We start from the raw sequence: 27159 nt of genomic DNA, 5'->3' as shown, positions 1-27159 counted from the left end.
GTTGCATTGTATTCCATGTTATGGATGTACGGTGTCTAACCAGTTCCCTATTAATGGACATTTGAGTTATTTCGTAACTTTTGCTATGACACTACAACAAGTAACCCTGCCTACATGTTGCTTCTATAAGTGAAGGTGTATTTTCAGAATAAGGTTCGGGTTATTAGTGGAATTGCAAGACGTAAGAATAAGTGCATATATAATTTTGGTACTCCATAGGGCTTGAATCATTTTCCCATTCCCACCAGAAAATTTACGAGCACTGTTTCTCCACAGCCGTGTAATTTCAATGTGCATTTCCATTATAAGTGAGGACGAACAGACTTTTACGTTTCGGACCATTGCTGGTCTTTTGTGTGAAATGTCTGTTCATGTCCTTGCCCATTTTTCTCTTCGGATTTTGGTCTTTGACCATCTGGAGTGGAGTTTAATCTCATCCCTATAAATCACCTCATTCCAGAACACCTCCTTTGGGGATAAACGGTTTTGGTAAAATTGGATAAGGGCAGCCCAATCAAAAGATTACCTGACCCCTGTAGGAAGTATGAGACTTGTTTCACGTCTACCAGGTAAACACCATCGGTCTTATGCGACGGTCCGGATGACACACAGCCTTGCGTAAGGGCGTATATTCGAATTAAAAAACTTATATTATCGGGTCCATTAAAACCTCACAAGGTTCGCCTTCCCCTCGCTTCTGCGTCAGCAAGGTGCCCCTACAGCTGCTGACATAGGTAAAACCTCCACGTACTAGACAATAGCTCCCCGGTTTCGCCTCGAGATTTCAAGGCGGGGACGAACCAAGTGTCCAGGAGGCAGCACTTCCTGACGGAAGAAAGAGCATCGGTTTCCAAATTCTCAAAACTTCAAACAGCAAGGGCTCACGAAGCCTCAATTGCCCGGACTCCCCGCCCACGGTGGCGCTCCTTAGGTTGCACCTTGCCGACAGCGCGCGGAAGCATCACAGATGGGTGCTGTACCAAAGTACGGCCAATCACACGCCGCCTTCGCCCAGATTCCTCCGCCAGAGGCAGCGCCGCAGCCGCAGGTGGCTCGGCGAGCGTGTCCGCCCGGGGAGCTTGTCCACCCGGCGCCGCCAATCGCGACCCCCGCCGCCTTTCCCGTGATGCCCTGCGGCTGACCTGCGACCTCGCGGCTCACCACTCCCTGCGGCCCGCTTCCCTCCCCGCCCCCGCCGAGCTCGCAGCGCTTCAGCGGCCGCGGGGCGTGCCACCAGGCGCAGCTCCTCCTGTAGCGACTCGAGGCCCTCAGCGGGCGCCCTCCTTTCGCCTTTCCTCCCCGCGGCTGGGCGCGACGGGCGGGAAGCTGTGGCCGCGTCCGTGAGACAACTGATCGGTGAGTGGGCCGGGCGCTAACATGGCGGGGCGGAGAAGCGGGCGGGCGCCGGCGGCGGCGCGGGGCGGGGCGGCGGGAGGAGCGGGAAGGGGGTGGGGCGACGGGACCTCGCTTCCTCCCTCAGCGCCATTTTGTGGCAGCGAGACCTGCAAATAAAGGGGAGAGCCGGGGCAGTGGCGGGAGGAGGAGCGCAGGGGCCGGCGGCAGCGGGGTCGGGCGGCCTGGGCAGCGAGCGGGTAGCGCGGGATCAGCCTATGTGACTGGGCGGCGCCGGCGCGGCCTCCGTCAGGAGAGGTAGGTGCGGGCCGCCCGCCGGAGCGGCGGTGAGGACCTCGGGGTCCCCAGGGCTGAGGCGCGGCCGCCCGGCCCGGGAAGGGGCGGACGGAGCACAGGAGGCGACTCGGGGTTCCCGGGCCGGCCGGCCTCCCGTTAGCCGCGCCGCTTTTCCGCCTGCGGGGACACTTCCGCCACCCCGAGGCCATTTTACCTCCGTCCTCAGGGTCCCGGGGGCGAGGTGGGCGCTCCCGCGGGGCGGGCGACACCCGGAGGCCGCCCCCTCGGTGCGCGTCCAGTCTCCGCCCCGGTGTCGCCGGCTCCCACCTCGGCCGGAGCGCGAGGACTGGCGGCATGAACGAGTTCAGCAGGGGAGGGAAAGCAGCGTTCGTTGACCAAATCTCACGTCGCGCAGTAGCTTAATATTGCAGCTGCGTTGTCTTGTAGACTTCCATTTTTAAATGATGGCATGCGTTCTGAATTAAAAGAAAAGAGAAAAATTATTTATTGAATTAGAGGTTTTCGTGAAATTTTAGAGTCTCACCTCGGATCCCTGTAAGGCTGTTATTAATTTTTTAAACCGTATATTTCACTAGTCAGTAGGGAGCACATAGTGGAAAAGTCCAAGTTTGTTTTGATGAAGTCAGTTGGATATTTGATCCTAGAGGACTGTGTTAAAATCCTTAATAACCGTGTTTATAAAGCAAGAAACGATTCTTTTGCCTGAGATTAAAAAAGATAACGAAATACTTTCATGATCATGTTACAGCCCTGAGTCGTCCATGTAGTTTTCCTTCTCAGAATTTAGTTAATTCCATTGCTGAGGAATTTAAGTGAAAGTCACGCGTCTGTCACCACAAGTCCTACCGGGTTTTTGTTTTGTTTAAGTATAGTCGATTTACAATGTTGTTAGTTTCAGGTGTACAACAAAGTGATTATCTACCGGTTTTTTTATTTAAAAACTTTGACCATTAAGATTTTCTGTGACAGATAAACATGTTGTAGACATTTAAAACCCCGTATAAAGCTACCGTGAAAATCTTTTCAGGATGCCTAAATGTTACGTATGTACTACATGCCATTTAGTAGCATCTGATTAGGCAAGTTGGGGAAAGAAATTGCGGTCCATTAGAAATTGGGAAAGAAATTGGGGCTTGTGATAAAGAGGAGGTTAAATTTCAAGGGTTTGGGTGGCTGTATTCCTAGAGTGCGTTCAGATTTTACGTTATCTTAAGCAGATAGCTATAGCTAAGAGATCAGTATTTTCACTTCTCTGTGGCGGAACTTAGGCAAACTACCTAAATTTCTAACTGCCAAAGGACAAAAGTACTGATAAAAGTGTATCCCAGACACTGCTGTTTTTTACTTAGCTCATCTAATTTATAGAACTTCATAATATATAGCTTTCCTGATTGAATTTTGAGTATTTGTCTGAAATGGGTTGGTATAATACAGAAAATCCATAGCAGCCTTGTGGCATGGAGATGAGAGTTGTAATAATTGTATTTGTACAGTATGTTACAGCTTTCAGAGTCCGTTACACTCTTGTATGTATGTATAGGTGTAATATAGAATTCCCTTGAAAATATGCTTTGTTTAGAGGTCTTGATCATTTTCATTCAATTGTACATTATCTTGCTCTTGAAAAAAAATTTTTTTTCTTGCTCTTAAAAATTTTCTGTTGGATCCTTTTGCAAAGCAAGACGTAGATCGTATTTGGTTTTATTCTTGTTTTTATTATCTCCCATTTTTCTGCATCTAAGTATTTTCTATTACTAAGCTTACTAGAGCAAAACTTTTCAATATTCCTATAACAGTATATCCCATTAGATATTAAGGCGGTGCATCAGGCTAGACGAAGTGCTATCAGACATTCTCAACTCTTGAAAATGTAGTTGGTGGTATTTACTTTAATTTTTCCTAAATACACATTAAAATTCTCTTTTATGTTAATGTTAGTATTTTATTTGAAATATCTTTTGTTTGTATAGTATCTTTATGGCACTTAAAACATTGACATTTGTAGCACTTTGTGGGGCAGACAAAATTGGTATCCTCTTTTTGCTGATTTGGAGACTGCAATCTAGAGAAAGTGACTTGCTCAAGATCACATGACTGATACATAGTCAAGAAAAGTTGGGCTTCCAGTTCCTAACAAGTACACTTCTACTACAGTGCCTAGGCTAATACAGTGTCAGATTATTAGTTTCTTACGTTTAGTTGTGATTAGTTTCAGCAAGGTACATGATTTCTTACTGAAGTTGTGTTGGCTGGTACTTGATTCTCTATTAAGGGAGAACTGAGTTGCATAACTTGGGATCATAATGCTAAGAGCCAGGGAAGTACTGGGATCTGGGATGCTAGGCACCTAGCCAACCAAAACCGAACTCTCCATCATAAGCTGTTTCTCAGTGTAAAGGCATCAAGAGTAGATGGTGGTTCTGACAGTCTAAACTTAAGAGCTGTATTACCTCTGAATTATCCGCATGGATAACAAAACTTTACATAAAACATAACACCATGTTTTAGCCAATCCTCTTAAACTTGCTAAAAGGTAGCCAAATTGGTCAATTTTTGCTTTTTTTCTATTTTGCTTTTCTGCATTCTCTAGCTAAGCTTGATCATTATTGAGGATGGAGGAATGGGAGAATTATCTATCTTCATCAGTTACCAACTTTTGTTCTCCCCCCCCCATTTTTTAATAAGTAGCTGTTTTAATCTGAGCTGATCACCTAATGATTCATAACCCTTTTCATCATCTGGAAAATGGAAACTAACTTCGATTTTAAAAGTTGTGGTTATTAAATAAGTGATTCATAGCACTAGGTATATATTCATTTTTTCTCTTCAAGACTCAGGGTTCAACTCCAAATGATATTTCAGTCATTCTCTTTTTCTGATATGAGAATAGCTTGTTCTAAGAACCTGGAATATCCATTGTCTTTATGAAGGTAGAATTAACTTTAGATGGTATTGTGCTTGTCAGTTGTGCTAAAAAAAAAAATTGCCTTGGGGAGTAATAAATTTCACAGCACATGTGCAGTGGGAGAGTCAGAATTGAGAACCAGGTTCTATCTTGATTAAATAGTTGAATGTTGATGCTTTCAAATTTTAAGCCTGTTTCTAATTTGCCTTTTGCCACACTGTCCATTTAACTGTTGTGGCATATCACGGAATCTCAAGCAAAGATTGACTTTTCATCGGCTAAAGAGAAGGGAGGAATTTCCTACTAAATGCTTATGCTTTGATTTCCCAAGTCACATTCCATATCATGTGGAGTGACTTGTGATTGAGAGTCAACATGTGAAACGCAAACATATATACAAAACCTGTATTTATCCCGACTTACGTTACAAATTTAAACATGTTTTTATAAAGAAAATGTAGGTATTCTTTAAGCAATGTGTAATTAGAATCTACCCAGCATCAAGCTTTTTAAAAGGAAAGAGAACATAAGTCAGTGTTAAAAATGTAAATAACTTGCTGTTTAGAATTCTGAAAACTGGAGGTCACCAAGAATTCTGCAGTGGGGCTTAAAGACAAAAACAGGAGACTCCCCTGATGGTCCAGTGGATAGGACTCTGGGCTCCCTATGCAGGGGGCCAGGGTTCGATCTCTGGTTGGGGGAACTAGATCCCACATGCCACAACTAAGAAGCCCGCATGCTGCATGTGGCATTATTTCATTCTTTTTTATGGCTGAGTAATATTCCATTGTGTATATGTACCACATGCACAGTTTTGAGATGGGAAGCCTTTAGAAGGATTTAACCAGAAGACTGACATATAGGTACACATTTATATACTATTTAAGTATGTTAAAAGTTCAAATGGCTCAAATTTTCTTGTACCTTTTTAATACGTTATTAGTACATTATTGATATTTACCTACTATTTAGCACTGGACAAATGGGAAGTTCAAAGGAAATGTTAAACTTGAGTTGTGGATTCCAAGAGGTTGCAGTCTAGTGGAGTGAATGCCCATTAAAACCATTTTAAAATAGAAGTAGTCAGGCCTCTGGAGGTGAACATGGTGAGGGTTTGTTTCCAAATGCTTGGATTCACTCTAGAGTCACGTTACGATAGTCAGTCACTAAGCAGCTGTCTGTAACTTGCAACAGAGATTATAAACTGAGTGATAAGGGGCCTAAAGTAGGCAGGGGCCAATTCAGAGAAAAAGAATACCGATTTTTAAATCGTAGAAATATGGTCATGTCTTCATAGGTATTGGTTGGTCATAGAGACTTGGTCAACTCCATCAGCTCAGAAACTAATGATATATGCTCAGGTTTTTGTTTTACATCCGATGATAAGATTATCAAAGAGGGAAGAATTAAGGCAGTTAATTTATGACATGATCAATATATAATTTTTTTCCTTAAAATGTGCTGATTTCTTCAACTCAGTATACCTAATCTGAAAATCAGGGTTTAATGATAGTATGATTAGAATATTTGAATTGGGATTGTATGTAATACAAAAAATGGTATTGAAAATCATCTCCTTTTGAGGAATCTCAGATATTCATTAAGAAGTCAAGTAGCTTTTAAAACTCAGTTTTACACTGTAAATTCTTTGATTAAGTTATTTTTATTGCGTATAATTGACATGTTATTTTCAGGTGTACAACATAGTGATTTGATGTTTGTATACATTGCAAGAGGATCACCACATAAATCTAGTTACCATCTGTCACCATACGTAGTTACAAAACTTTTTTCTTGTGATGGAGATTTTGACTCTTTCAGCAGCTTTCAAATCTACGTAATACAGTATTATTAATTATAGTCACTGTGCTGTACATTATATCTCCGTGACTTATTTACTAGCTACTTATTTAATTGTTTGGAGTTTGTAGTATGTATGGGTAGGTAAAATAAACTAAAAAGAAAGTTTAAGATGTAAGGGAACATTTATGACTTTGCTGCTAGAAAGGATACCTAGGAATAACTTTAAATTAGCTTCTCTTTGTTAAATTTGAACATTAGGAAATAGCACAAGCCTTTTCAGTAAGCATAATAAAGTTAATGAGAGTATTTCTGTCATTAATCTTTTTCAACAGGATTAAGTGAATTTTATGTAAATTTATAAAAGAAGCTAATTTTGAGATGCAAATTATTCTGTGACGTGAAGTTAAATAATGTAGGGATATTTTTATTAAAGTGTAAATACCTTCATACCTGCATTGTGTAGTGATGAATTATCACGAGGAAGATAGATTTGACCTTACTATAACAATGTTAATTCTGTAAAAGGAAAGGCTTAGCAACAGGTATTACCCTTCCTCTGTCCTTTCAACAAGATGCCTTGGATACTGCCTGACGCCAGTATCGGACTTCAGCACAAACCTATTACTTCTGCTGCCAGATTTGTCTTTCACAGGGCAGTTGTAAGAATGCATTGAAAAATTGTATTTCTTCGGGACTTCCCTGGTGGTCCAGTGGTTAATTATATTTCTTTCAATCCTTTGTGGCAACATTACAAAGAATGATCAACTTTTTTATAAGAGAGTTTTAAAAAAAAACCTAATAACAATAGTAATGTAAGATGTTAACAAAGGAGAAACTGGGTGCAGAGTATATGGGAACCCTGTAATATCTTTACAGCCTTTCTGTAAATTTAAAACTAGTCTAAGGTATATATATTTTTTCACACCTTTATCGGAGTATAAATGCTTTACAATGTTGTTTGTTTCTGCTGTACAACAGAGTGAATCAGCTATATGTATACATTTTATCCCCTCCCTTTTGAGCATCCCTCCCACCCTCCCTCTTGAGCATCCCTCTAGGTGGTCACAAAGCACTGAGCTGATCTCCCTGTGCTATGCAGCAGCTTCCCACTAGCCATCCATTTTACATGTGGTAGTGTATATATAATCAGTGCTACTTTCTTACTTCATCCGAGCTCCACCCCACCCCACCCCATGCCCTCAGGTCTGTTCTCTACGTTTGCGTCTTTATTCCTACCCTGCCACTAGGCTCATCAGTACCGCTTTTTAGAATTCCATATATATGCATGAGCATACGGTATTTGTTTTTCTTTCTGACTTACTTCACTCTGTATGACAGATTCTAGGTCCATCCACTTCACTGCAAATAACTCAATTTCGTTCCTAAAAGGTTTATTTTAATTTAAAAAAATAACCGAATGATTTGGTCATAACTGAGTTTAGTAATAAATTCATTTGAAAAAGCCAGTATTTTTTTCTTCCTACCTTAACTGGAAGAAAATCAGTTGACTTTCCTCTCTTTATTCCTTTTTCTAGGATTCAAGATGACCAACGAGGAACCTCTTCCTAAAAAGGTTTGTTTTTTCAGCAGTTTCTAAGCACTTTTTTTGACTAATAGAGTTGAGGGACTATCCATATTGTTTGCTTGTTGTTTACTCCCTTGCCTTATATTAAAATAGCATCATGGGTGTATAACGTGTGAGACATTGTATCTAATACATAATATATTTTTAGAATATTTTCAGCCTTTGGAAAACTTTCGTAATAATGACATCCCCGTGGTCAACTTGTAGCCTTTATCATATGAATATTCCCAGCTATATAACTACAAATAATGTCAAAATAAGAGATTATTTTACAAGATCCTATAAGTTACTTATTTTCTTTTTTTTCCCTAACTTAAATCTCTTTGGTTGTAATGCAGAACCAGTTCCATATTTTTCAAAAAAGTTACAGCTAGTTGGTTCTTAGATTCTACCATTTCCTCTGAAGTTTTATTTTCTAGTCTCATTTTCCCCATTTTATCTTCAGTTTAGTCACTATGACACACACACAAAAGAGATTACAAAAGAATAACACTTTCTAAGAGGTATTTATAATTCAGTTGGGAAAGTAGGAGTATGTGCTTATTAACAAGTGAATATTTAAGTGGACAATTTAAATAGTAAATGTTACGGAAATTTCTGTCCTAAGTTTTGGGGTCAAGTGCTTTAACAATCTTGAGAATTACTGGGTGCTTTCTGTTAGGCTTTTTTTTTTTTGGCGGTACGTGGGCCTCTCACTGTTGTGGCCTCTCCCATTGCGGAGCACAGGCTCCGGACGTGCAGGCTCAGCGGCCATGGCTCACGGACCCAGCCGCTCTGCAGCATTTGGGATCTTCCCGGACCGGGGCACGAACCCGTGTCCCCTGCATCGGCAGGCGGACTCTCAAGCACTGCGCCACCAGGGAAGGCTTTTAATATATTCTGGTATAATGATTTTCCCTTTTCTGTTTTCTGATAGTAACATGTTACTGGTAAATGCTACAATTTGAAACATTTTTATAAAGAAAAATGTTTTAATATCTTATAAGGGAAATTAATAAGACTTAATTTTATATTAAAGTAGGAGAGGTGCCTCAGCTTTACAATCTTCTTTTGGTATAGAGAAAACATTTCATATTTCTCAATTTGCAAAGCAATTTCGTCTCATTAGAATATTATGCCCACTTTAAAGCACTTTTTATTTTGAAATAATTACTGATTCATAGGAAGTTGTAAAGAAATGTACAGGGAGGGGGCTTCCCTGGTGGCGCAGTGGTTAAGAATCCGCCTGCCAATGCAGGGGACACAGGTTCGAGCCCTGGTCTGGGAAGATCCCACATGCCGCAGAGCAACTAAGCCTGTGCACCACAACTACTGAGCCTGCGCTCTAGAGCTCGCGAGCCACAACTACTGAGCCCGTGTGCCACAACTGCTGAAGCCTGTGCACCTAGAGCCCATGCTCTGCAACAAGAGAAGCCACCGCAACGAGAAGCCCGTGCACCACAAGGAAGAGTAGCCCCCACTCACCGTAACTAGAGAAAGCGCGCGAGCTGCAACGAACAGCCAGTGCAGCAAAAAAAATAAAAAAAGGGGCTTCCCTGGTGGTGCAGTGGTTAAGAATCCGTCTCAATGCAGAGGACATGGGTTCAAGCCCTGGTCCAGGAAGATCCCACGTGCTGCAGAGCAACTAAGCCTGTGCGCCACAACTACTGAGCCTGCCTGCGCTCTAGGGCCCACGAGCCACAACTACTAAGCCCTCGTGCCACTACTGAAGCCTGCACGCCTAGAGCCTGTGCTCTGCAACAAGAGAAGCCACCGCAATGAGAAGCCAGTGCACAGAAACAGAGTAGCCCCCGCTCACCGCAACTAGAGAAAGCCCACGTGCAGCAACGAAGACCCAACGCGGCCAAAAATAAATAAATTTTAAAAAAAACTCTATAAAAAAAGAAATGTACAGGGAGGTTCTGTGCACTCTTCACCCAGCCTCCTTCAGCATTAACATCTTGCATAACTGTCAGGCATCTTGCATAAGAATATCAAAACCAGGAACTTGACATTGGTACAATCCACAGAGCATATTCAGACTTCCCTGGTTATGCGTGCATTCTGTGTGTGGCTGTATGCAGTGTTATCACTTGTAACTTAATGTAAACAGCACCACAACCAAAATAGTTACCTGAACCATTACCACAAGTCTCTCTTAAGCCATTTTTTATAGCCACATCCATCCTCTCCCACTCCATTCTTAACCCCTGGCAACCACTAATCAGTTCTTCATTTCTAAAATTATGCTATTTCACAAATGTCGTGTATGTGAAATTATGCTGTATTACGTATCCTTTGAGTTTTTTCACACAGCATAATTTCCTTCAGCTTTATCCAAGTTGTTGCATATGTCAGTTGTCTGTTTCTTGTATTGCTGTATTTCATGGTATCATAGTTTACTATCCACCTGTTGAAAGACATCTGGGTAGTTTCCAATTTTTGGTTATTAAAAATAAAGTTGCTGTGAGCATTTGTGTACAAGTTTCTGTGTGAAAATAAATTTTCATTTCTTTGGAATATGTGCTTAAGAGTGCATCTGTTGAGTTGCATGGAACATCCATTTTTAGTTTTAAAAGGATTCGCCACACTATTTTCCAGAGCAGCTGTACCATTTTACTTTCTCACTAGCAATGTATGAAGGCTCAGTTTCTCTGCATCTTCACTCAGTATTTGGTGTTACCACTATTTTTTTATTTAGCCATTCGAATAGGGTGTAATGATAGCTCATTGGGTTTTAATTTGCATTTTCCTAATAATGATACCTGTTTTAAAGATAACAAATAGTCCACCTTTTAAAAACTTCGTTCTAAAAATTAAGACTTTTTTTTTAAAAACGTCGTAGTGTGTACTGAGCCATTTAAGTTTCAGACATTTCAGTACAGGCTTCCTTTTGGGAGGAGCTTTGTGTGTCTTTGGAAAAAGGGGATTCCTAATAACAGAAACCAGCAGTTGGATTAAAAGTTATGATCCTAGCTTCATAAAAATAAGAATATAAATGCTGGTGGTATTTAATATTTAAAACTTTTAGAAAGAGCACTTAGTTTGTATCATAATTCTCTTTTTAGGTTCGACTGAGTGAAACAGACTTCAAAGTTATGGCACGAGATGAATTAATTCTCAGGTAAAATGTTCTTTACCAAATACAAATCTTTCTATAGAACATGATGTTGTGATTCTGTCCTATAGTGTTTATGTGAGGTATTGTTTTGTTTTTAATGTTAATACATCCTCAAATCATTTAATACATTTTTTGAATCTCTTTCGTATGGCCTATTTCTGCATTATATAAACATTGGGGAAAGCATAACACTTTAAAGAACTAAAGCACTAGCTTGGGTAACTTCTAGACTGATAGGTAACTTGAATTTTTTTCTTGTAGAGGGCAAATATTCAGAACTTTAACTTGAAAAGCCTTTGTACTTCATGTGTATAACTTGCTATGGGGAAAGACCCTGCTCTCAGAAGCTTTCAGTTTACCAAATGAATAGACTTGTTTTGATGTAGTTAATTTTTTTACTTTTCTGTGTAACATGGAAAATTTGTACTCCTTAAGGATATTCTTCTCGTTTTGGAAGAAATATTTACTGGTGGAGCAAAGTTACTCTTTCTCATAACTGTGACCTTGATCAACTCATTTAACTTTATATATCTTTCATTTTATTATCTGCAAGTTAAAGCAGTTGGATTAAATTACTTTTAAAGATGACTTCCAGCTCTGAATTTCTGTGGTTATCTTAAAATGTCTTACTAAAGCAGATTGTCAAGTACAGCATTATATTATTCGTTTTTCAAATGTAAGAAATCAGAAAATGGGATCACATGTGTTTTGTATTTTATAACTTAAATATATTCTTTTTGCATTTTATCACTATGGTAAGTTTTTTACGAGGTAACTTTTAGATAAAAATGAAATGAATGTTTTTCAGGGCAACCTGCAAGTTCATTGAACTTTTTCTTCTAGAAATTGCAAGGAATTTTTACTTGAGGAACTGAGTAAATTTAACAGAGTGGAAGTTGGGGAGAGAAAAGGTGGTTTTATAAGATAGGGAAACACAGATGACATGCTCCATTGTTTCCTAGAGCCCAATAATTTCCCACCCTTGTTTACTTAACTAGCTACTCTATTGCAGACATGCTCTTTATTTCCCTTTACTGTAATCTCATGCATAGAACAGTTTTTCTATTGCATACCTTCATTTTCCTGCACATAAAATTTAAATACTTAGTATTTTAAAATACTCTTGCCCTTTCCTGCTGATGTAGACACTTGTGATATACTACTGCTCGTGTTGATGTTCTCTTTGTACCTCTGATATGGTACACTCCTTGCCTTGTATCCTTTCTTAGATAATTCCTCTGGTTAGTATGTGCCGTCTCTTGATTTAACTGTTGGGTGAGAAATCGGTGCTATAATCTTAATTTAAAAACGAGGAACAATTTTTTATGTTAAGTTATCTTTAAGGTTTTTAAAATCATGTGCAGTTTATATTTTTGAGGTCAGTTTAATTTCTTTATTTAGGGACTTCTCATTTATGACTTTTAAGTAGGTTTTTTCCTCATTAATTCTTGTGATTTTAAATTAACTGCTACTTAGTCTCTTTTTTTTTCTACTTGATGAGGATGTTTGTGGTTTGAGCTTTTATATATGTGTGTGTGTATATATATATATATATATATATTTTTTTTTTTTTTTTTTAAATTTAAGGCTGCGTTGGGTCTTCGTTGCTGCACATGGGCTTTCTCTAGTTGCGGCGAGCAGGGGCTACTCTTCATTGCAGTGCGCGGGCTTCTCATTTCAATGGCTTCTCTTGTTGTGGAGCACGGGCTTTAGGCACTTGGGCTTCAGTAGTTGTGGCTCCCGAGCTCTAGAGCACAGGCTCAGTAGTTGTGGCTCACAAGCTCTAGAGCGCAGGCTCAGTAGTTGTGGCACACAGGCTTAGTTGCTCTGCTGCCTGTGGGATCTTCCTGGACCAGGGCTCGAACCCGTGTCCCCTGCATTGCCAGGCGGATTCTTAACCACTGCACCACCAGGGAAGTCCCTGAGCTTTTATATTTCTCATTTCCTCTAAAATAAATAGTTCTTATATAACCTCCACAAAACATCTTTATTCATCCCAAAACGTTCAATGAACTCCTCTTTGTGTCCTAGGTTGTAGAGGCCGTAAAAATGAGCATGCCCTTGGCCTAGTCTTTATGTAGAATGGATTAGCTTGATATTATGGGATATTTTTGTTCATTGTGTTGTAATGTTAATAAATCTCACAGCAAACTTGTCAAAGGTTTTAAGATTATACAAATATTTTGTAAAATCAAAGTAAATTTTAATTAGCTGTAACTGAAGAGCACCTTGAAAACAGCTCTTCAGTAAGCAAGGTGGCAGACAGCTTACTTTCCAGGAGCAGTTGCTTAAACGTAAGACTGGGGAAAGTTTGTTACCTGCAGTAATTGCCAAGAGCAGCTAATATGGCCTATATTTCGAGGGTAGAGGAATATAATGAAGAAAGGTCCTGATGGCATATGGCATGTATGAAAGTTGTTTCTGCTAATTAGATATGCTTTGGAAAAATAGTATGTTCTCCCACCCCCAGTTTCTTTATTTATTTTTTACTTTGAGAGAATCACGTGGTATTTTCACATAAGAGCCGAGATAACCTTCAGTCCCTTACAATCAGGCACTTAAAAATTTTTTTAAATGTTTTTTTTAGTTTTATTTAATTTTATTGATTTTTGGCTGTGTTGGGTCTTCGTTGCTGCGCATGGACTTTTTTCTAGTTGCGGCGAGCAGCGGTTGCTCTTTGTTGCGGTGTGCAGGCCTCTCATTGCGGTGGCTTCTCTTGTTGCAGAGCAAGGTCTCTAGGCACGCAGGCTTCAGTAGTTGTGGCACGCGGGCTCAGTAGTTGTGGCTCGCAGGCTCTAGAGGGCAGGCTCAGTAGTTGTGGCACACGGGCTTAGTTGCTCCACAGCATGTGGGATCTTCCCAGAGCAGGGCTCAAACCCATGTCCCCTGCATTCGGATTCTTAACCACTGTACCACCAGGGAAGTCCCTAGGCATGTTTTTAAAATGCCTTTTGTTTGAGGTGGAGAGCATATCTGAAAAGTAGTGTTAAGTTATTCAGTCAGCTTCCATATCCGGGCAACATGCTGAACATCAGTGATACAAGGTCCTGTAAGGTGTGTGATCTGACCCACGGGAACGCTGCTTGGTGTATTCTCAGCAGGGAACACTTTTCTCTGTATTTCCATTTACCTAACTCCTGTAAGTTGGGAAGGAATAATTTTGAAGTGAGTCATTTATTATGGGTTAAACTAGATTTATAGTTATCTCAAAATGGAAGAGACATTAAAATTCATGCAGTGGAATTCTCAGTATTACTTAAAGCTTATGGATGTGGTTTTCTAGTATATTTAACAAAAGCAATTTAAACATAACAACTAATATGGATTTATTTTTGTACTAGGTGGAAACAATATGAAGCATATGTGCAAGCGTTGGAGGGCAAGTACACAGATCTTAACTGTAAGTTTGAGTTTTAGCTTCCTAAAGACTATGTGACTATTGCCTTTTAGATGGTTGTTATAAGCACAGGATAACTGGTTTTACTAAGTAATTTTTATTCAAGCATTTTATTGAGAAACTCTGTCCAGGCACTGTGTTGGGTGCTAAGAAATAGGTGAATGAGACATGCCCTCTCTTCTTGAAGAGTTCGCAGTCATTGGAGAAGACCAGCATGCAATGATCTTATAATAGCACTTCTCTTTTAACTGAACTACACGGTTCTGAGAGAGCACAGATAGGGAAATTCACAACTACTTGAAACTTTCCTTGATGTGTCCCTTCCACAGAGAAATTTCAAGTGAAGCATGAGTTATTACTCTAGAAGAGAGAAGCAACCAGTGTTAAATTTATGATAGCTTAAATTGTAACAATAGGATATAGCTATGTATTTATGGATTTTTCAACATCTGCTAAAAATAATACAACAAAGTTTATCATTTCAGACCAATTTAGTCTTTGTCACTTTTCACTGAGTTAGAGTAATATACTATTTGTGAGTATAAAAACCAGTACACTTTTCCAAGTTCAGAAAGCTTAATATCATGAAATCTCAATCATTGTATGATTATAGTATAATCCATAGAAGTTGTGAACATTATGAAAGCTTAAAGTAATAATTGTCTCTGCAGTTATGGGCATGTTTATATTGAATAGGTTAAAAACAGTACTAATCAGGACTTTGTGAATACTTCATAGTATAAACAAATGCAAATAACGAAGTTTCCTGGTGTTTGTTGGCAACAGATTAGACTATAACAACGTAATCCCGTCTAGCATTAAGTGGCTGTGGACCCGTGTAACAGCACTAACTCCTAAAAGAGCACTCATGATCAGGAACAAACTTCATTGTCACAAAAGCATTGATAGAATAGAAAGTAAAGATTTAAACTTTTTACCATGGTTTTTATCATCTCTTCAAAGGCAATCAGAACTTTCTTTTGGTTAGTTCAGTTTGATCTTGAAATTATATTTCATGATGTTGGGGTTTTTTTTCCTTTTAATCATCAGCTAATGATGTAACTGGCTTAAGGGAATCTGAAGAAAAACTAAAGCAACAACAGCAAGAGTCTGCACGCAGGGAAAACATTCTTGTAATGCGACTAGCAACCAAGGAGCAAGAGATGCAAGAGTGTACTGTAAGTCTTTCAAATGTTTTAAAGTCTTTTTGAGGAATTGGGTTTTGGATCACATGATGACATGTATTAATTCACATTAAGCTAATTTTGTATACTTAATACGAATTATAGATGCATATTTTGTTAAGGTAGAAATGTTTTGAGCTTAAATGTGCTAAATGTAAAATTTTGATAACCTTTCATCATTGGATTTAAAGTAATTTTTCTGTGGCCAAGAAGTCAAAAATCTTAAATTATTCTCTGAAATCTCCATGATTTATGAGAATTAGTATATTGGTTCACATATCTTTAAGTATCTGAGGGTATAAGCAGCATTTACTCTTTACTAATAAGCAAGCCGTCTGATTAGTTTCTCCTCTTCTGTCTTTACCCCTTTCTGCATAAAGTTATTTTTCTTAGTATCATCAACTTCTGCCATGTCTTTTAATTGTTAATCTTTCATTTGTACTATTTGCCATGTCTACATAGATCTGAAATCTAATGATATATTGGATCCTTTAGCTCTGGGGTTGAATTTAGAGTCAGTTTTATGTTGTCTTTGACAGTCTTAGCACTTTCTTCTAGTGTTTGTATATGTCAGTTATATAAAATAGGGGCAGCTCTATTCCTGTTGTTCCTAATCATTTTTTTTTTCTTTCTTTCTTTCTTTCTTTGTTTTTTTTTTGTTTTTGGGCTGCACTGCGCAGCTTGCGAGATCTTAGTTCCCTGACCAGGGATCAAACCCAGGCCCCTGCCGTGAAAGTGCTGAGTCCTAACCTCTGGACCACCAGGGAATTCCCTGTTGTTTCTCATTTTCCTGAATTTTTTTGTGTAATCTCCATTTGATAGTTATTAAAATCTAATGCATAAGGCAATATTCTGGTCACTGGAGACTAATAATCTGTGGGGCACAGTTCTGTTTCTTCTCTCACCAATAAGATGTTCTTTAGGGCTCAGTCACAATTCTTATTCTTCTTGTGCAGACGCTGTCTTTTGTCCACATTTCCACAAAAGTCTTTAGTCCCTTTTCCTTCTTTTTTTTTTTTTCTTGCCGCGCTGTGCGGCATGTGGGATCTTAGCTCCCTGACCAGGGATTGATCCCACGCCCCCTGTGCCCTGCGTTGGGAGTGTGGACTCTTAACCACTGGACTTCCAGGGAAGTCCCCTTCACTTCTTCAAATTGACTTCTTTACCTGTTAAAGAGTAGCCTCTGTTATTTTCTCTATCTTCTCACCACTCCTTTTGTTTCTACCAATTTAGTTTCCATCTGCACTGCCACTGATATTTTTTCTGTAAAGTCACTAATGAACGTATTAAGAAATTTTTCTTTCTCAGCACTCATATGCCTTTACTCTCCCTAACTTCAACTATTGACCATTCCCACCTTCGGCTTTTTTTTTTTTTTTTTTTTTTTTTAACCTAGATACTTGGTTCCAAGAAGTCTTAGCAACATTTTGAATATAAGGTTTTTGTTTTTGTTTCCTTTCTGTAACACCCACCCATCCCATTCAGTTTTTTTTTTTCTCTTAGGATTTTCACGTCTAATGGCATGAGTACTACTTCTCTCAGGTGCCTAGTCTCAAAACCATTTAATTCTTTCTTTTTGTGATATTTAGGACTCTAGGTTCTGCCATTTACTCATTAATAGTTTTAGGTTTCCCTGTTAACATGGCACTGTGCCAGATGCTTACACATGCAAAGGATGAATCTTACCTTCAGAGTGCTAGCACCTGGTAGACAAAGTGTGAATAGATGGTGCTGATGATAATGTCTCATAAACCCAGTACATCTTGATTTCTTTCTGTCTCTTGAATCCTATTCTTGACATTCTAGTCCAGATACTTCTTAACACTTGCCTAGATAGTATGTGCCCTTGACTCACCTCAGTGATTCTACAGCCATCCCGTATACACTGGCAGTTTTGATCATATTATGCCTAATCGGGGCCTTTGGTGATGCCTCCTCACCTTTTGTCATCTCAACCTATATTTAAGATTCTGTTCAAGTAGACCCTAACTTCTTCCAGCCACATTTCTTTACAGCTCTTCTCTGCACAGGCCAGCCGAAGAACTCACTGCTCTTTCAGTTAGAACACAGTAAAGTTTTTCAGAGAGGGCAGCAGGAGCAAACACAAGGAAATGGCAAGCTTATGTGTAGCAGATGAGGGCCGTCCACTGTGTAATCTAAATACTAGTAACTATGTTAGTGTAAGAGAGGCAGTGTTTTCTTCAGTGATAGCGGTACATGGTATATGTTACTTGGCATGCTTTATTCCTGTTAGATTACCTCAGCAGCTGGATTATATTGAATAAATAGGTGTACTTTTTGGTTTAAAATGAGTTACTTTTAAAATTCCTCAAGCTAAAAAAGGAAAAAATAGTTCTGTTTGCTCAGTGAAATACTAACTAAATATATCCTAGTATATTTGTATCTTTTATGGTAGAAATTAGCTGCTTAGGAAATGTTAGTTTCAATCCTATTTAAGGTTTAGTGTGGAGCAGGATCTTGAACCAGATCTACTTTGGGTGTGAAGAAAGTGATGCATTTAATGATGAACACTGTATCTCATATTTTAGAAATGTATTTTTAGTGTGCTAGTAAATAGTACAACCAAAGTTGAAGTTGAAGGTTTCATATGTAAGCAGAGGGATTTGGTATGGTGGAAGAAGCCCCAGATATGGGAGTCAGGAGGCTTGAGAACAAAAATTCTAGTTTTAGTACTGGCACTGAACTAACTATCCTTGGACAGTTGGCTTATTTAATCTCTCAAAAAAAAGCAGTTTGGACCAGGTCAGTCACCTTCCAGCCTTACAATGCTGTGATTCAAATCTCCTTGGAGGGAAAAAAAAAATGCTTAATTTTGGGTTAAGGTGCTGTTTATAAAGCTGTAATGCCAACTCATGTAAATATGTAAGTACTATACATTTTTAAATTTAGAAATGCAAATATGTTTTAAATTATAACCTTGTACCTGATGTACTTTTAGGGAACTTGTATATAGACTAATTTCCCATAAGCACAGATTTACTTACATAAGTAATATTTTAAACTTTGCTTTTTTTTCCCAGTGGGCATCAGCATTTTTAGTAAATATAACAGTGATTGATTGATTTATTTTGTACTGTTTTGGTTGCCAACGTGTTAGTCTCCTTATATTTGAAGTTTCCAAATATGGAGTGCAATCACATGGCCTTTATTCCTACATGGATAACCTTAAATAGTTTCGTGGGGGTTTTTTTTCTTCTTTTTTTGGCTGCGCAGCTTGCAGGATCTTAGTTCCCTGACCAGGGATCGAAGCCAGGCCCCGACAGTGAGAGCACTGACTCTTAACCACTAGACCCTCCTAACCAGGGAATTCCCAAATAGTTGTTTTTAACTTGTACTTTTTTTTAGAGGACTTTATGATCAAGGGGGGAAAGGACTTAACAAACAAGTTGGTAAATCCAGTGAATGAAAGGGATTTTATCTCATCTTCTTAGGTATGTTTCCTTGGATTTGGTAGTAATTGGGGTTTCTTTGCTTTGCACAGACTCAAATCCAGTACCTCAAGCAAGTCCAGCAGCCTAGCGTTGCCCAACTGAGATCAACAATGGTAGACCCAGCGATCAACTTGTTTTTCCTAAAAATGAAAGGTGAACTGGAACAGACTAAAGACAAACTGGAACAAGCCCAAAATGAACTGAGTGCCTGGAAGTTTACGCCTGATAGGTAAACAAATCATACTCCCCAGTCAAGACTTCCCTGACAGTCCCACTACGAGAAAGCTGTGGTGGGACAGCCAAGTACTCGTTTCCACACCAAGACTCAGACTTTTTGAGCCAAAAAAGCCACATTCTTATACTATCCAGCTTGTAATGGTTAATGTAAAACTTACCAGATGAACCTTGTGTTTCAGCTTTTTTCTCTTCCCCCTCCCCTTGCTTCAGAGGCCTGATGGCGTCGGACTATTCCGAAGAAGTGGCCACCTCCGAAAAATTCCCCTTCTAGAACGTGTAGACACTTGAGAAATGTTTCTGTTTGAAGAAAATAGAGGGAGAAACAGAAGTCTTAAGTCTGTGGCACACTGTGTCTTCAGACAGTTTGGAGGAATGAAAACCTAGAGATTTAAAATCATGAATTGAACATGTAAAATTCCAGTAAATGTAAAGATGGAATATGCATCGCTCTTAACCTTGAGCATAGTGACTTAGAGACACTGTGTATCAGTTTTGCCAATAAGACTGTGGACTTCGTGATTGTTGTTGAACTTCTGGGTCAAACTCAAATGAGGTGAATTTTGCCTTTAAAGGGTTTATTTGCTAAGAACCAACTTAATAGTCATGAGAGAATCAAATAATAGATGTCAGTACAAGTAGTTCATATATTTAACCATTTAGTTTGGGGCTCCATATTACTTGATTGAGCCTTAAATCAATGTGGTTTTACTCAATGGTTTGTTCTTTGAATGGTTGCTAATACTGTAGATAATCTTATTGAGGACTGTACAAATAATGAAGGTGTGGTATCAAACTTCAGGTCTAAACTGTTTGAAGCATTATAAACATTCATTTCACAACTAGATTGTATAAGGATATTAGCTGTGATGAGACTCACTGCGTTATTTTTTTCAGTAGTGAAATTTATTAAATCCCCATTCCATTCAACAGGCACATGTTGAAAGAGCATTGTCGTTGGTGTTAATGGGGGAATGTGTTCCTTCATTGTATTTGGGCCTTTTGTATTGCACTCTTGATATTAAATTAAATGTGCCTTGAAATAGTTGGTTTTTTTTTTTGTTTTGTTTTTGGTTTTGTTTTTTAAGTTCAAGGATTACTATGATGATTTTGTTGTACTTTTAACATTTTGGTTTTGGGGGGGCTGTGAGAGCAGATTGATTTCGAAAAAATTGTTGCTGTGCTCTTCAAAGTGAAGGAAAAGGCTCTGTGTCTCATTTTTTAAAGACCTACTTTTTTCCAGCTGGTATCATAAAAGACAAGGAGACTTGACACTTGTTGCTTTTTGACACCTTGTCCCAGGATATTGCAGTAGACATTAATGTGGGACAGCTTCACAGGGTGCCTGCCAGAAGATTGGGGACAGAATGTATTGGAACTGTGGGCTGGCCTAAGTGAGACATTTTGTGAATTGGAAAAAAAAAAAAAAAAGGTATAGTGATCATTTCTAGCAAATTCATTTGATCATTTAGATAAATGAGGCATTATTTTCTTCATGCTTCCATCCAATCCTGGAGGTGAATTTTTTCGTCAGATCATTCTATAAGTCACCAATACGAATTTTCACTTGGTGACAATGGAGTCTAAGATGAGTGGAAGATAAATGTTCCAGATTGCCCCAACGTTTAAGTGCAGTTTTAACAAGGGTGACTTAAGTTCTCTCTTAATCATTCAAATCAATTGTAAGTATCTTGTATGTGTGTGCTTTAGGGAACTGGTTGTGGGGCAGAGGGTGGGCTGGAGAAGTGGTTTGTGTGACTTCACGGCAAGAAATCGCTTCTAAAATTCTCACTGCTTGTGGGGTTGGAGGGTAAGTAACCAAATCTGTTTGAAATTGGCTTCTTGTGCCCGAATTAAGGTTTTTGTGTATATGTTATGCCATTTAAGACCACAGTAGAGATGGCCTATGTATTCTCAGTAGGTCAGGAAATAATTCATAAAAGGTATCATTAACACGTACTCAAATTTAGCCAAGCATCTTTCTTTGCCATTTAGGTAACAGTCACCTTGAAGTGGGTTTTTTCTTCTTACTGTTGAAAAATTTTTTTTAATTAATAAGGTAACACATGATAATGTATAAAATGAAACAGTGTAAAGAAAAGTGGAGGTGAAAAGTGAGTTTTACTCCTGGGTGTGACCTTGCCCTTCCCTGTTCTATTCCCCAGGAGTAGTAACCACTTTTAAATTTCTTGGGTATCATCAAGATAATTTGTATGCATATACAGTAATTATATATATATATATATATATAGATAGATAGATAGATAGATAGATAGATTTTAAACAAATGTGACATACATGTATACATACATACAGATTTGTACCAGGGCTTTCCCCACCCCACTTTATCCTTGGGCATTTTCCCATTTTTTACTATATTTAAATTACTTACCATTTTTAATGGTTATATAATATTTTCATTGTATTAGTAAATCATAATTTATTTTAATTACCTATAAATGGGTTTTTATTTTGTAAAAAGTAGGCTATAAGCCAGAGTTTATCGGGTGGTATAAATACATCATTAATTTGAAACAAATAGTCCTCAATGAATACTCTGTCTGGAATAATTCATATAGAATGGGTTATGTGGGTTTTGTTTTGTTTTCCACTTTTTTATTCTGTTTTAATTTTAAGAAAGATCTCATGAATTATGTCCACTTTAGTTAAAATATTTCATACATGTGATAGTGCATATGTTTCAGAGTAGAGGGATATATTGCAGTGTTTTGACAGTTTTCAGTTTGCATTTAAATTTAAACATTCAGGTACTTGTGTGTACACCTCTTCAGAATACCCTGTCTCCCTTCCCCTTGATAACAAAGCAGTGTACAGTGTCCGTTCTTTTTTATAAATCATTCTCTTAAATTATTTCCTATTGTATTTTCTTTGTGGGTTATTTGATTTTTAGGAATGGATTAGATTTTTTTTTTTTTTTTTGGTAAAATGATTCCAAAGACAAGTTACTTGTAATTGGATTCTTAACCATCTTTTGTGATATCATGAACACAACACAAATTTTACATGAAAGTAAAATTACAGAATGTTTAAAGAACAGCAGTTTTTTGAAGATTTGTTTTAAAGTGATCACTAATTTTAGAAGTAGGATTATTTTAGAACAGGCATTTGTAAAAAGGCATGACTTCATAAATGAAATATTTTTTGCATTAGAATTTGTGATACTTTATATGAGGTTAAGTCAGGTCACAAATTAATGTATTGATTTTACAATTGTCTATGTTTTAAAAAATTCATATAAAAGATTTCTCAGGTTGGTAAACACTGATGCTGTATACTTTGCAAGAAAGCAGTGTTGTGGGAGCATAGGCAGTAAAGTGGAAGGAATGCCCCTGTCTTAGATGATGGTGCGTGTTTCTTATTCCTCATTTGATTTGTAAACTCTTGTTCCCTAGAGGCTAAAGTCTGAGGGTGCTTATGGGAAATGGGGGATATCTGAAGCTATAATAACAATGAACAGAAGTATCAGCTAATAAAGTTACCATGTAGAGAAAAAACCCTTACCACATGCTAACTCGTGGTTTTCATCTGAGGCTCCTTTGCGCAGTGGTACCCCAGGTTTTACCAGAGATTTGTGTAAGGAAAATGTATTAAATATTAAAAACTTTTGCTTGAATCATATTGGGTTAGAACATGTGCTATTGATAAAAGAACCTTGCAACACTGAGCCAAAGAATGAGAAACATTTACAAAGTGCTCCCATCTTAAAACATTTAAAAAGTGTGTGTACAGCAATTGCAAAAATGCAATCAAAAGCCCCAGTAACAGTGTCTCAATAAAACTTCACTGCTTTTCTTTAGCCTCATTAGTAAGAATAGAAGTAATCACTTTTAAAGAGTTCTAATTTAAGTATATAACTGTGATGTTACCTTTGAAACTTGGATAGGGACAGTTTGATATTCTTGTGATGGAGTAAAGTTCAGAATGACCTTACTGGTTAAAAAAAATTTTTGCTGACACTTTCTGTTGTTTTCTTCTTTTAACTCCTTTAATAGGGCTTTCATTTGCCTGATATACTACTTCAAGTTCATCTCATCCTTAATAGTAATATAGGGGATGAACATGGATTGCATTTTTGCAATTACTGTGTATATGCACGTAGGTCTATAGTACATTGCCCTAGCACTTGGTAACTAATTTGTTGAAAGTATGGCACTCCTAATTTGGCAGACACTTACATATTTGCATTATTTATGATAAGTAACTCCAACCTTATTTTTGTGTCCTAAGGGTAATCTTTTCAACATGGATAAAATCTTCACCACATACCAATATTAAAATTTCAAAAACTTCCATCCCAGTTTAAGACAGCTCATATGAAATTAAATGAGGGATTGGTGAATAGGAATAGTCTTAAGGCTTTTTAAAAAGTTACTGAACAGGCCTCACTGAATGCAGTAAATAAACATTCTTGTGAGAACTGCCTATTAAGAGGCATCCTTAAAAATGCTGATCTAGCAGGAATAAATATACTCTCATTCATTTATATATTTATAGGTGCTGATTTTTATATATTAGGTATTTTAAAGAAGTCTACATTTGTGGTTAATGTTGCATTTACCCTTTCAAGAACTTTTCTGTTCCATAAAGCTAAGTACCTTAGTGTTTTACTAATACTGGTATATCTAAAATGTGTGTTAATTAACTGGCCTGTTTCTATTTCAAATTATAATTTGGGATAAAAATAGATTTCAGAATCAGTTATTAATAGAAACAAAAAGTGGCCATTTAGGTACTTTTTCTTTAGGTTTTTTTAATTTTTGCTGCTGTATTGGCAAAATACTGAAATGTACAAGATGGATGTGTTCCAGAAAGAAGATGGTAATTGTAGGGAGGCATCTGCTGTGACATAGTGTTATGTTCTGTACGTGTTACATCTATCGTTGTAATAACTGCAAGCAAAGAAGGTTGTAGAGAGTTTTGTCTTCATTTTGTGATGAATGGCTCTTTCCTTTACAGCCAAACAGGCAAAAAGTTAATGGCGAAGTGTCGAATGCTTATCCAGGAGAATCAAGAGCTTGGAAGGCAGCTGTCCCAGGGACGTATTGCACAACTTGAAGCAGAATTGGCTTTACAGAAGAAATATAGTGAGGAGCTTAAAAGCAGTCAGGATGGTAAGGGGTTTTTTGAAAAGTTTGGTTAACTTTGCACTGGCTTTAAAATACTGCCAGGCATGAGTATTATAGATTAGAGTCTGTATATGCTCATCTCTGCCAATGGTTCTATAAAATTATAAGTGAAATATTTCCAGTTGAGTCAGCAAACAAAGCCATTTAATCTTAGCGGTCCCCTCACCCCCACCCAGCCCCTGAATTGTTTATGGTGCAAATTTCATAAGAAGTTTTTGTTTTTTAGGAGTGGGATTTGGCAAAAGATAGAAAGGCTGTTGTATTACTAAGGCATTATGTAGCTATATAAATTTATATTCAGTGCTTAAAAGAGGGAGTATCTTCATTTAACCAATTTCTGTAAGTGTAAATCTTGGAAGTATTTGGCTATTTCCAGGGATCTGAAAATATATATATAATTGATTGTGGAAATTCCCTGGCGGTCCAGTGGTTAGGACTCGGCGCTTTCACTGCTGGGGCTGGGTTCGATCCCTGGTCAGGTAACTTAAGTCCCTGCAAGCCGCACGGCATGGCCAAAAATAGAAAATAATAAGTAAACGTATATAGTTGATTTTACCTTTTAAGATCCTATTTAGTGAATAAGATGTAATAGTTCTTTGCTAAGACAAATGGAACTTAATTGTCAGCCGCCCTCTCTTTTTTTGTTGGGCAAGTATAGTTTCATCCATGCTGTTTCTCCTTTGTGAGAAAGATTAGTAGTAAGAAAAATACCCAACTCTGGAGATTAAATTAATTGCAAATTTGTAGTTAATTGCAAAGAAGGTCGCTAGTCAAGCAATATCTTTAAAACTGCCTTTTCAAAGTGATGGTTCTTAGCTCTCACTATTTGTAAATACAGTAAATAGGAGGTTTTGTATAGTAGTAAATGAACTCCCCCCCCACCCCCCAGGCCTTTTTAGAACTTAATAGACATCTGTAGTTTTATCAGTTTTCAAGAGTTATTTTCTCTGAATTTTGTTCTTGGATGGGGGATAATCCTTGGTGACTGCATAGGCTTCTTTGGAGTATTAGAGTAGGGGACCGCACTTCCCCAGGGGCTAACCTGCTGTGGAGCTGAGACATTGGCTAGGAGAGTGAGGGGTAAGGGGCTGGACGTGGGGGCCCCTAGGTCAGCAAACGTGGAGCAGCTTTTGTGGGTTGTGACCCATTTTATGTGGCTAGGTAGTTTGAATAAATTTAAATTTGGTTGCTTTAATATATTGTAAGTTTTTGCCTTCCTCCCCAAAACAAACTCATGGTTGAATGGCTATTTTAAAATTCCAAGCAAAATTTTAAAGTACTCTTTTGTGATTTTACAATTGTATTTGTTTACTTAAACATTGACTGGTTGCCTGGCTTTGTGCAGGCACTAAGAAATATTTTTAAAGATGTTAACAGAGATATTAAAGTAGGTTTGACTCTCCTTTGCACAGAACTGAATGACTTCATCATTCAACTTGACGAAGAAGTGGAGGGCATGCAGAGTACCATCCTAGTCCTTCAGCAGCAACTGAAGGAGACGCGCCAGCAGCTGGCTCAGTACCAGCAGCAGCAGTCTCAAGCCCCCGGCCCGAGTACCAGCAGGACTACATCTTCTGAGCCTGTAGGACAGGCAGAGGCCACAGGTAAAGACTGCAGTCGTCTGGCCAACGGACCAAGTAATGGCAGTTCCTCCCGGCAGAGGACGTCTGGGTCTGGATTTCATAGGGAGGGGGACACGGCCGAAGATGACTTCCCTTCTTCACCAGGGAACGGTAATAAGGCCTCCAACAGCTCGGAGGAGAGAACTGGCAGAGGAGGTGGTAGTTACGTAAACCAGCTCAGTGCGGGGTATGAAAGTGTAGACTCTCCCACGGGCAGTGAGAACTCGGTCACACACCACTCAAATGACACAGACTCCAATCATGACCCTCAAGAGGAGAAAACAGTGAGTGGGAAAGGTAACCGAACTGCGGGTTCCCGCCACGTTCAGAATGGCTTGGACTCAAGTGTAAATGTACAGGGTTCAGTTTTGTAAAATTTTTTCCAGCAAACTTTTATACAGTGTCATTTAATTTGGGAGAGGATACTGTCCGGAAAATGAATGCATACTTTTGTCACAATTTGCCTTTTTTGTGGGTGTTTTTTTTTCTTTTTTCCTTTCCCTTTTTCTTTTTTTCCTTTTTTTTTTTTTTTTTTTTCTTTTTGCTTCAATACCTCTGCCACTTTGGAAATGGTAACAGTTAATTAATTACTTTGAATGTTGCTAAAAGGACATTTTGTGTAGGGTCAGGTTATTTTTATATGAGTTAATGTGAAGTTGTAAATGGAAATCTTTCCTTAAAGTGTAACACAATGGTGTCTGTTTAAATCTGTGTCTATCCTAGAACCTGTGCTGTGTAAGGGCATTCTTATTCATGCTGTTATTGTACTTACGCACCATTCAGACTTGTTAGCGTAGATGTGGGTTTATGACTGCCAGGTCTGCCCAGTACAGTAGTTTTATCACTGAAAGTTGGACTTGTTGAAGGAGTCCTATAGTAGTTTCAGTGTTAGATACAGTTTTTTCCACCATACATCTGTGCATTTTCTCTTTAGGTGACTGAATGTTTAAGAATTTTGTGTGCATAGTTACTCAGTTTTTATGAACTGTTGTATCCTGTTAATGCATATTGCTCTGTGACTCCAGTATATCTTACCTGTACTGACCAAACTTAAATAAAGATTTTTATTGTAACTCCGTA

The 27159-nt window shown here is 38.4% G+C and overlaps 1 protein-coding gene and 1 long non-coding RNA gene across 4 annotated transcripts; one reads left to right on the top strand and one right to left on the bottom strand.

Moving 5' to 3' along the window:
* Positions 1 to 627: 627 nt before the first annotated feature.
* Positions 628 to 3488, bottom strand: LOC309811141. Its single transcript, XR_014295116.1, has 2 exons — positions 1844 to 3488; positions 628 to 1502 (listed from the first exon to the last, which is right to left on the bottom strand). It is a non-coding gene; the product is annotated as an uncharacterized lncRNA (long non-coding RNA).
* On the top strand, positions 1487 to 27159 carry WTAP (WT1 associated protein). 3 transcript variants are annotated; one of them, XR_014295115.1, is made up of 8 exons: positions 1487 to 1650; positions 7894 to 7931; positions 10991 to 11046; positions 14385 to 14443; positions 15491 to 15618; positions 19127 to 19305; positions 19524 to 21534; positions 21567 to 21649. XR_014295115.1 is itself a non-coding variant. In XM_082633714.1 (8 exons), exons 2-8 carry the CDS (start codon positions 7902 to 7904, stop codon positions 26451 to 26453), a joined length of 1191 nt encoding a protein of 396 aa, XP_082489840.1. In that variant the 5' UTR covers positions 1487 to 1650; positions 7894 to 7901; the 3' UTR covers positions 26454 to 27159. The 3 variants fall into 3 exon arrangements, 2 of the variants coding, with proteins under 2 accessions (XP_082489840.1, XP_082489841.1); XM_082633714.1 differs by lacking the exons at positions 19524 to 21534; positions 21567 to 21649 and adding exons at positions 24288 to 24442; positions 25870 to 27159; XM_082633715.1 differs by lacking the exon at positions 21567 to 21649 and having other exon boundaries at positions 19524 to 21566.

This window comes from Mesoplodon mirus, assembly GCF_964341445.2.
Source record: "Mesoplodon mirus genome assembly, chromosome: 10".
Classification (NCBI taxonomy): Eukaryota; Metazoa; Chordata; class Mammalia; order Artiodactyla; family Ziphiidae; genus Mesoplodon; species Mesoplodon mirus.
Note: the sequence above shows the minus strand (reverse complement) of the source record. Positions and strands in the feature narration are given on the sequence as shown.

Bases quoted from the DNA above. Each gene is read 5' to 3' on its own strand.
- WTAP (XM_082633714.1), top strand. From the start codon at position 7,902: ATGACCAACGAGGAACCTCTTCCTAAAAAG. The intron at 14,444-15,490 runs GTAAGTTTGAGT...TTTAATCATCAG, and splicing joins CAAGTACACAGATCTTAACT to CTAATGATGTAACTGGCTTA. The intron at 24,443-25,869 runs GTAAGGGGTTTT...TCCTTTGCACAG, and splicing joins GCTTAAAAGCAGTCAGGATG to AACTGAATGACTTCATCATT.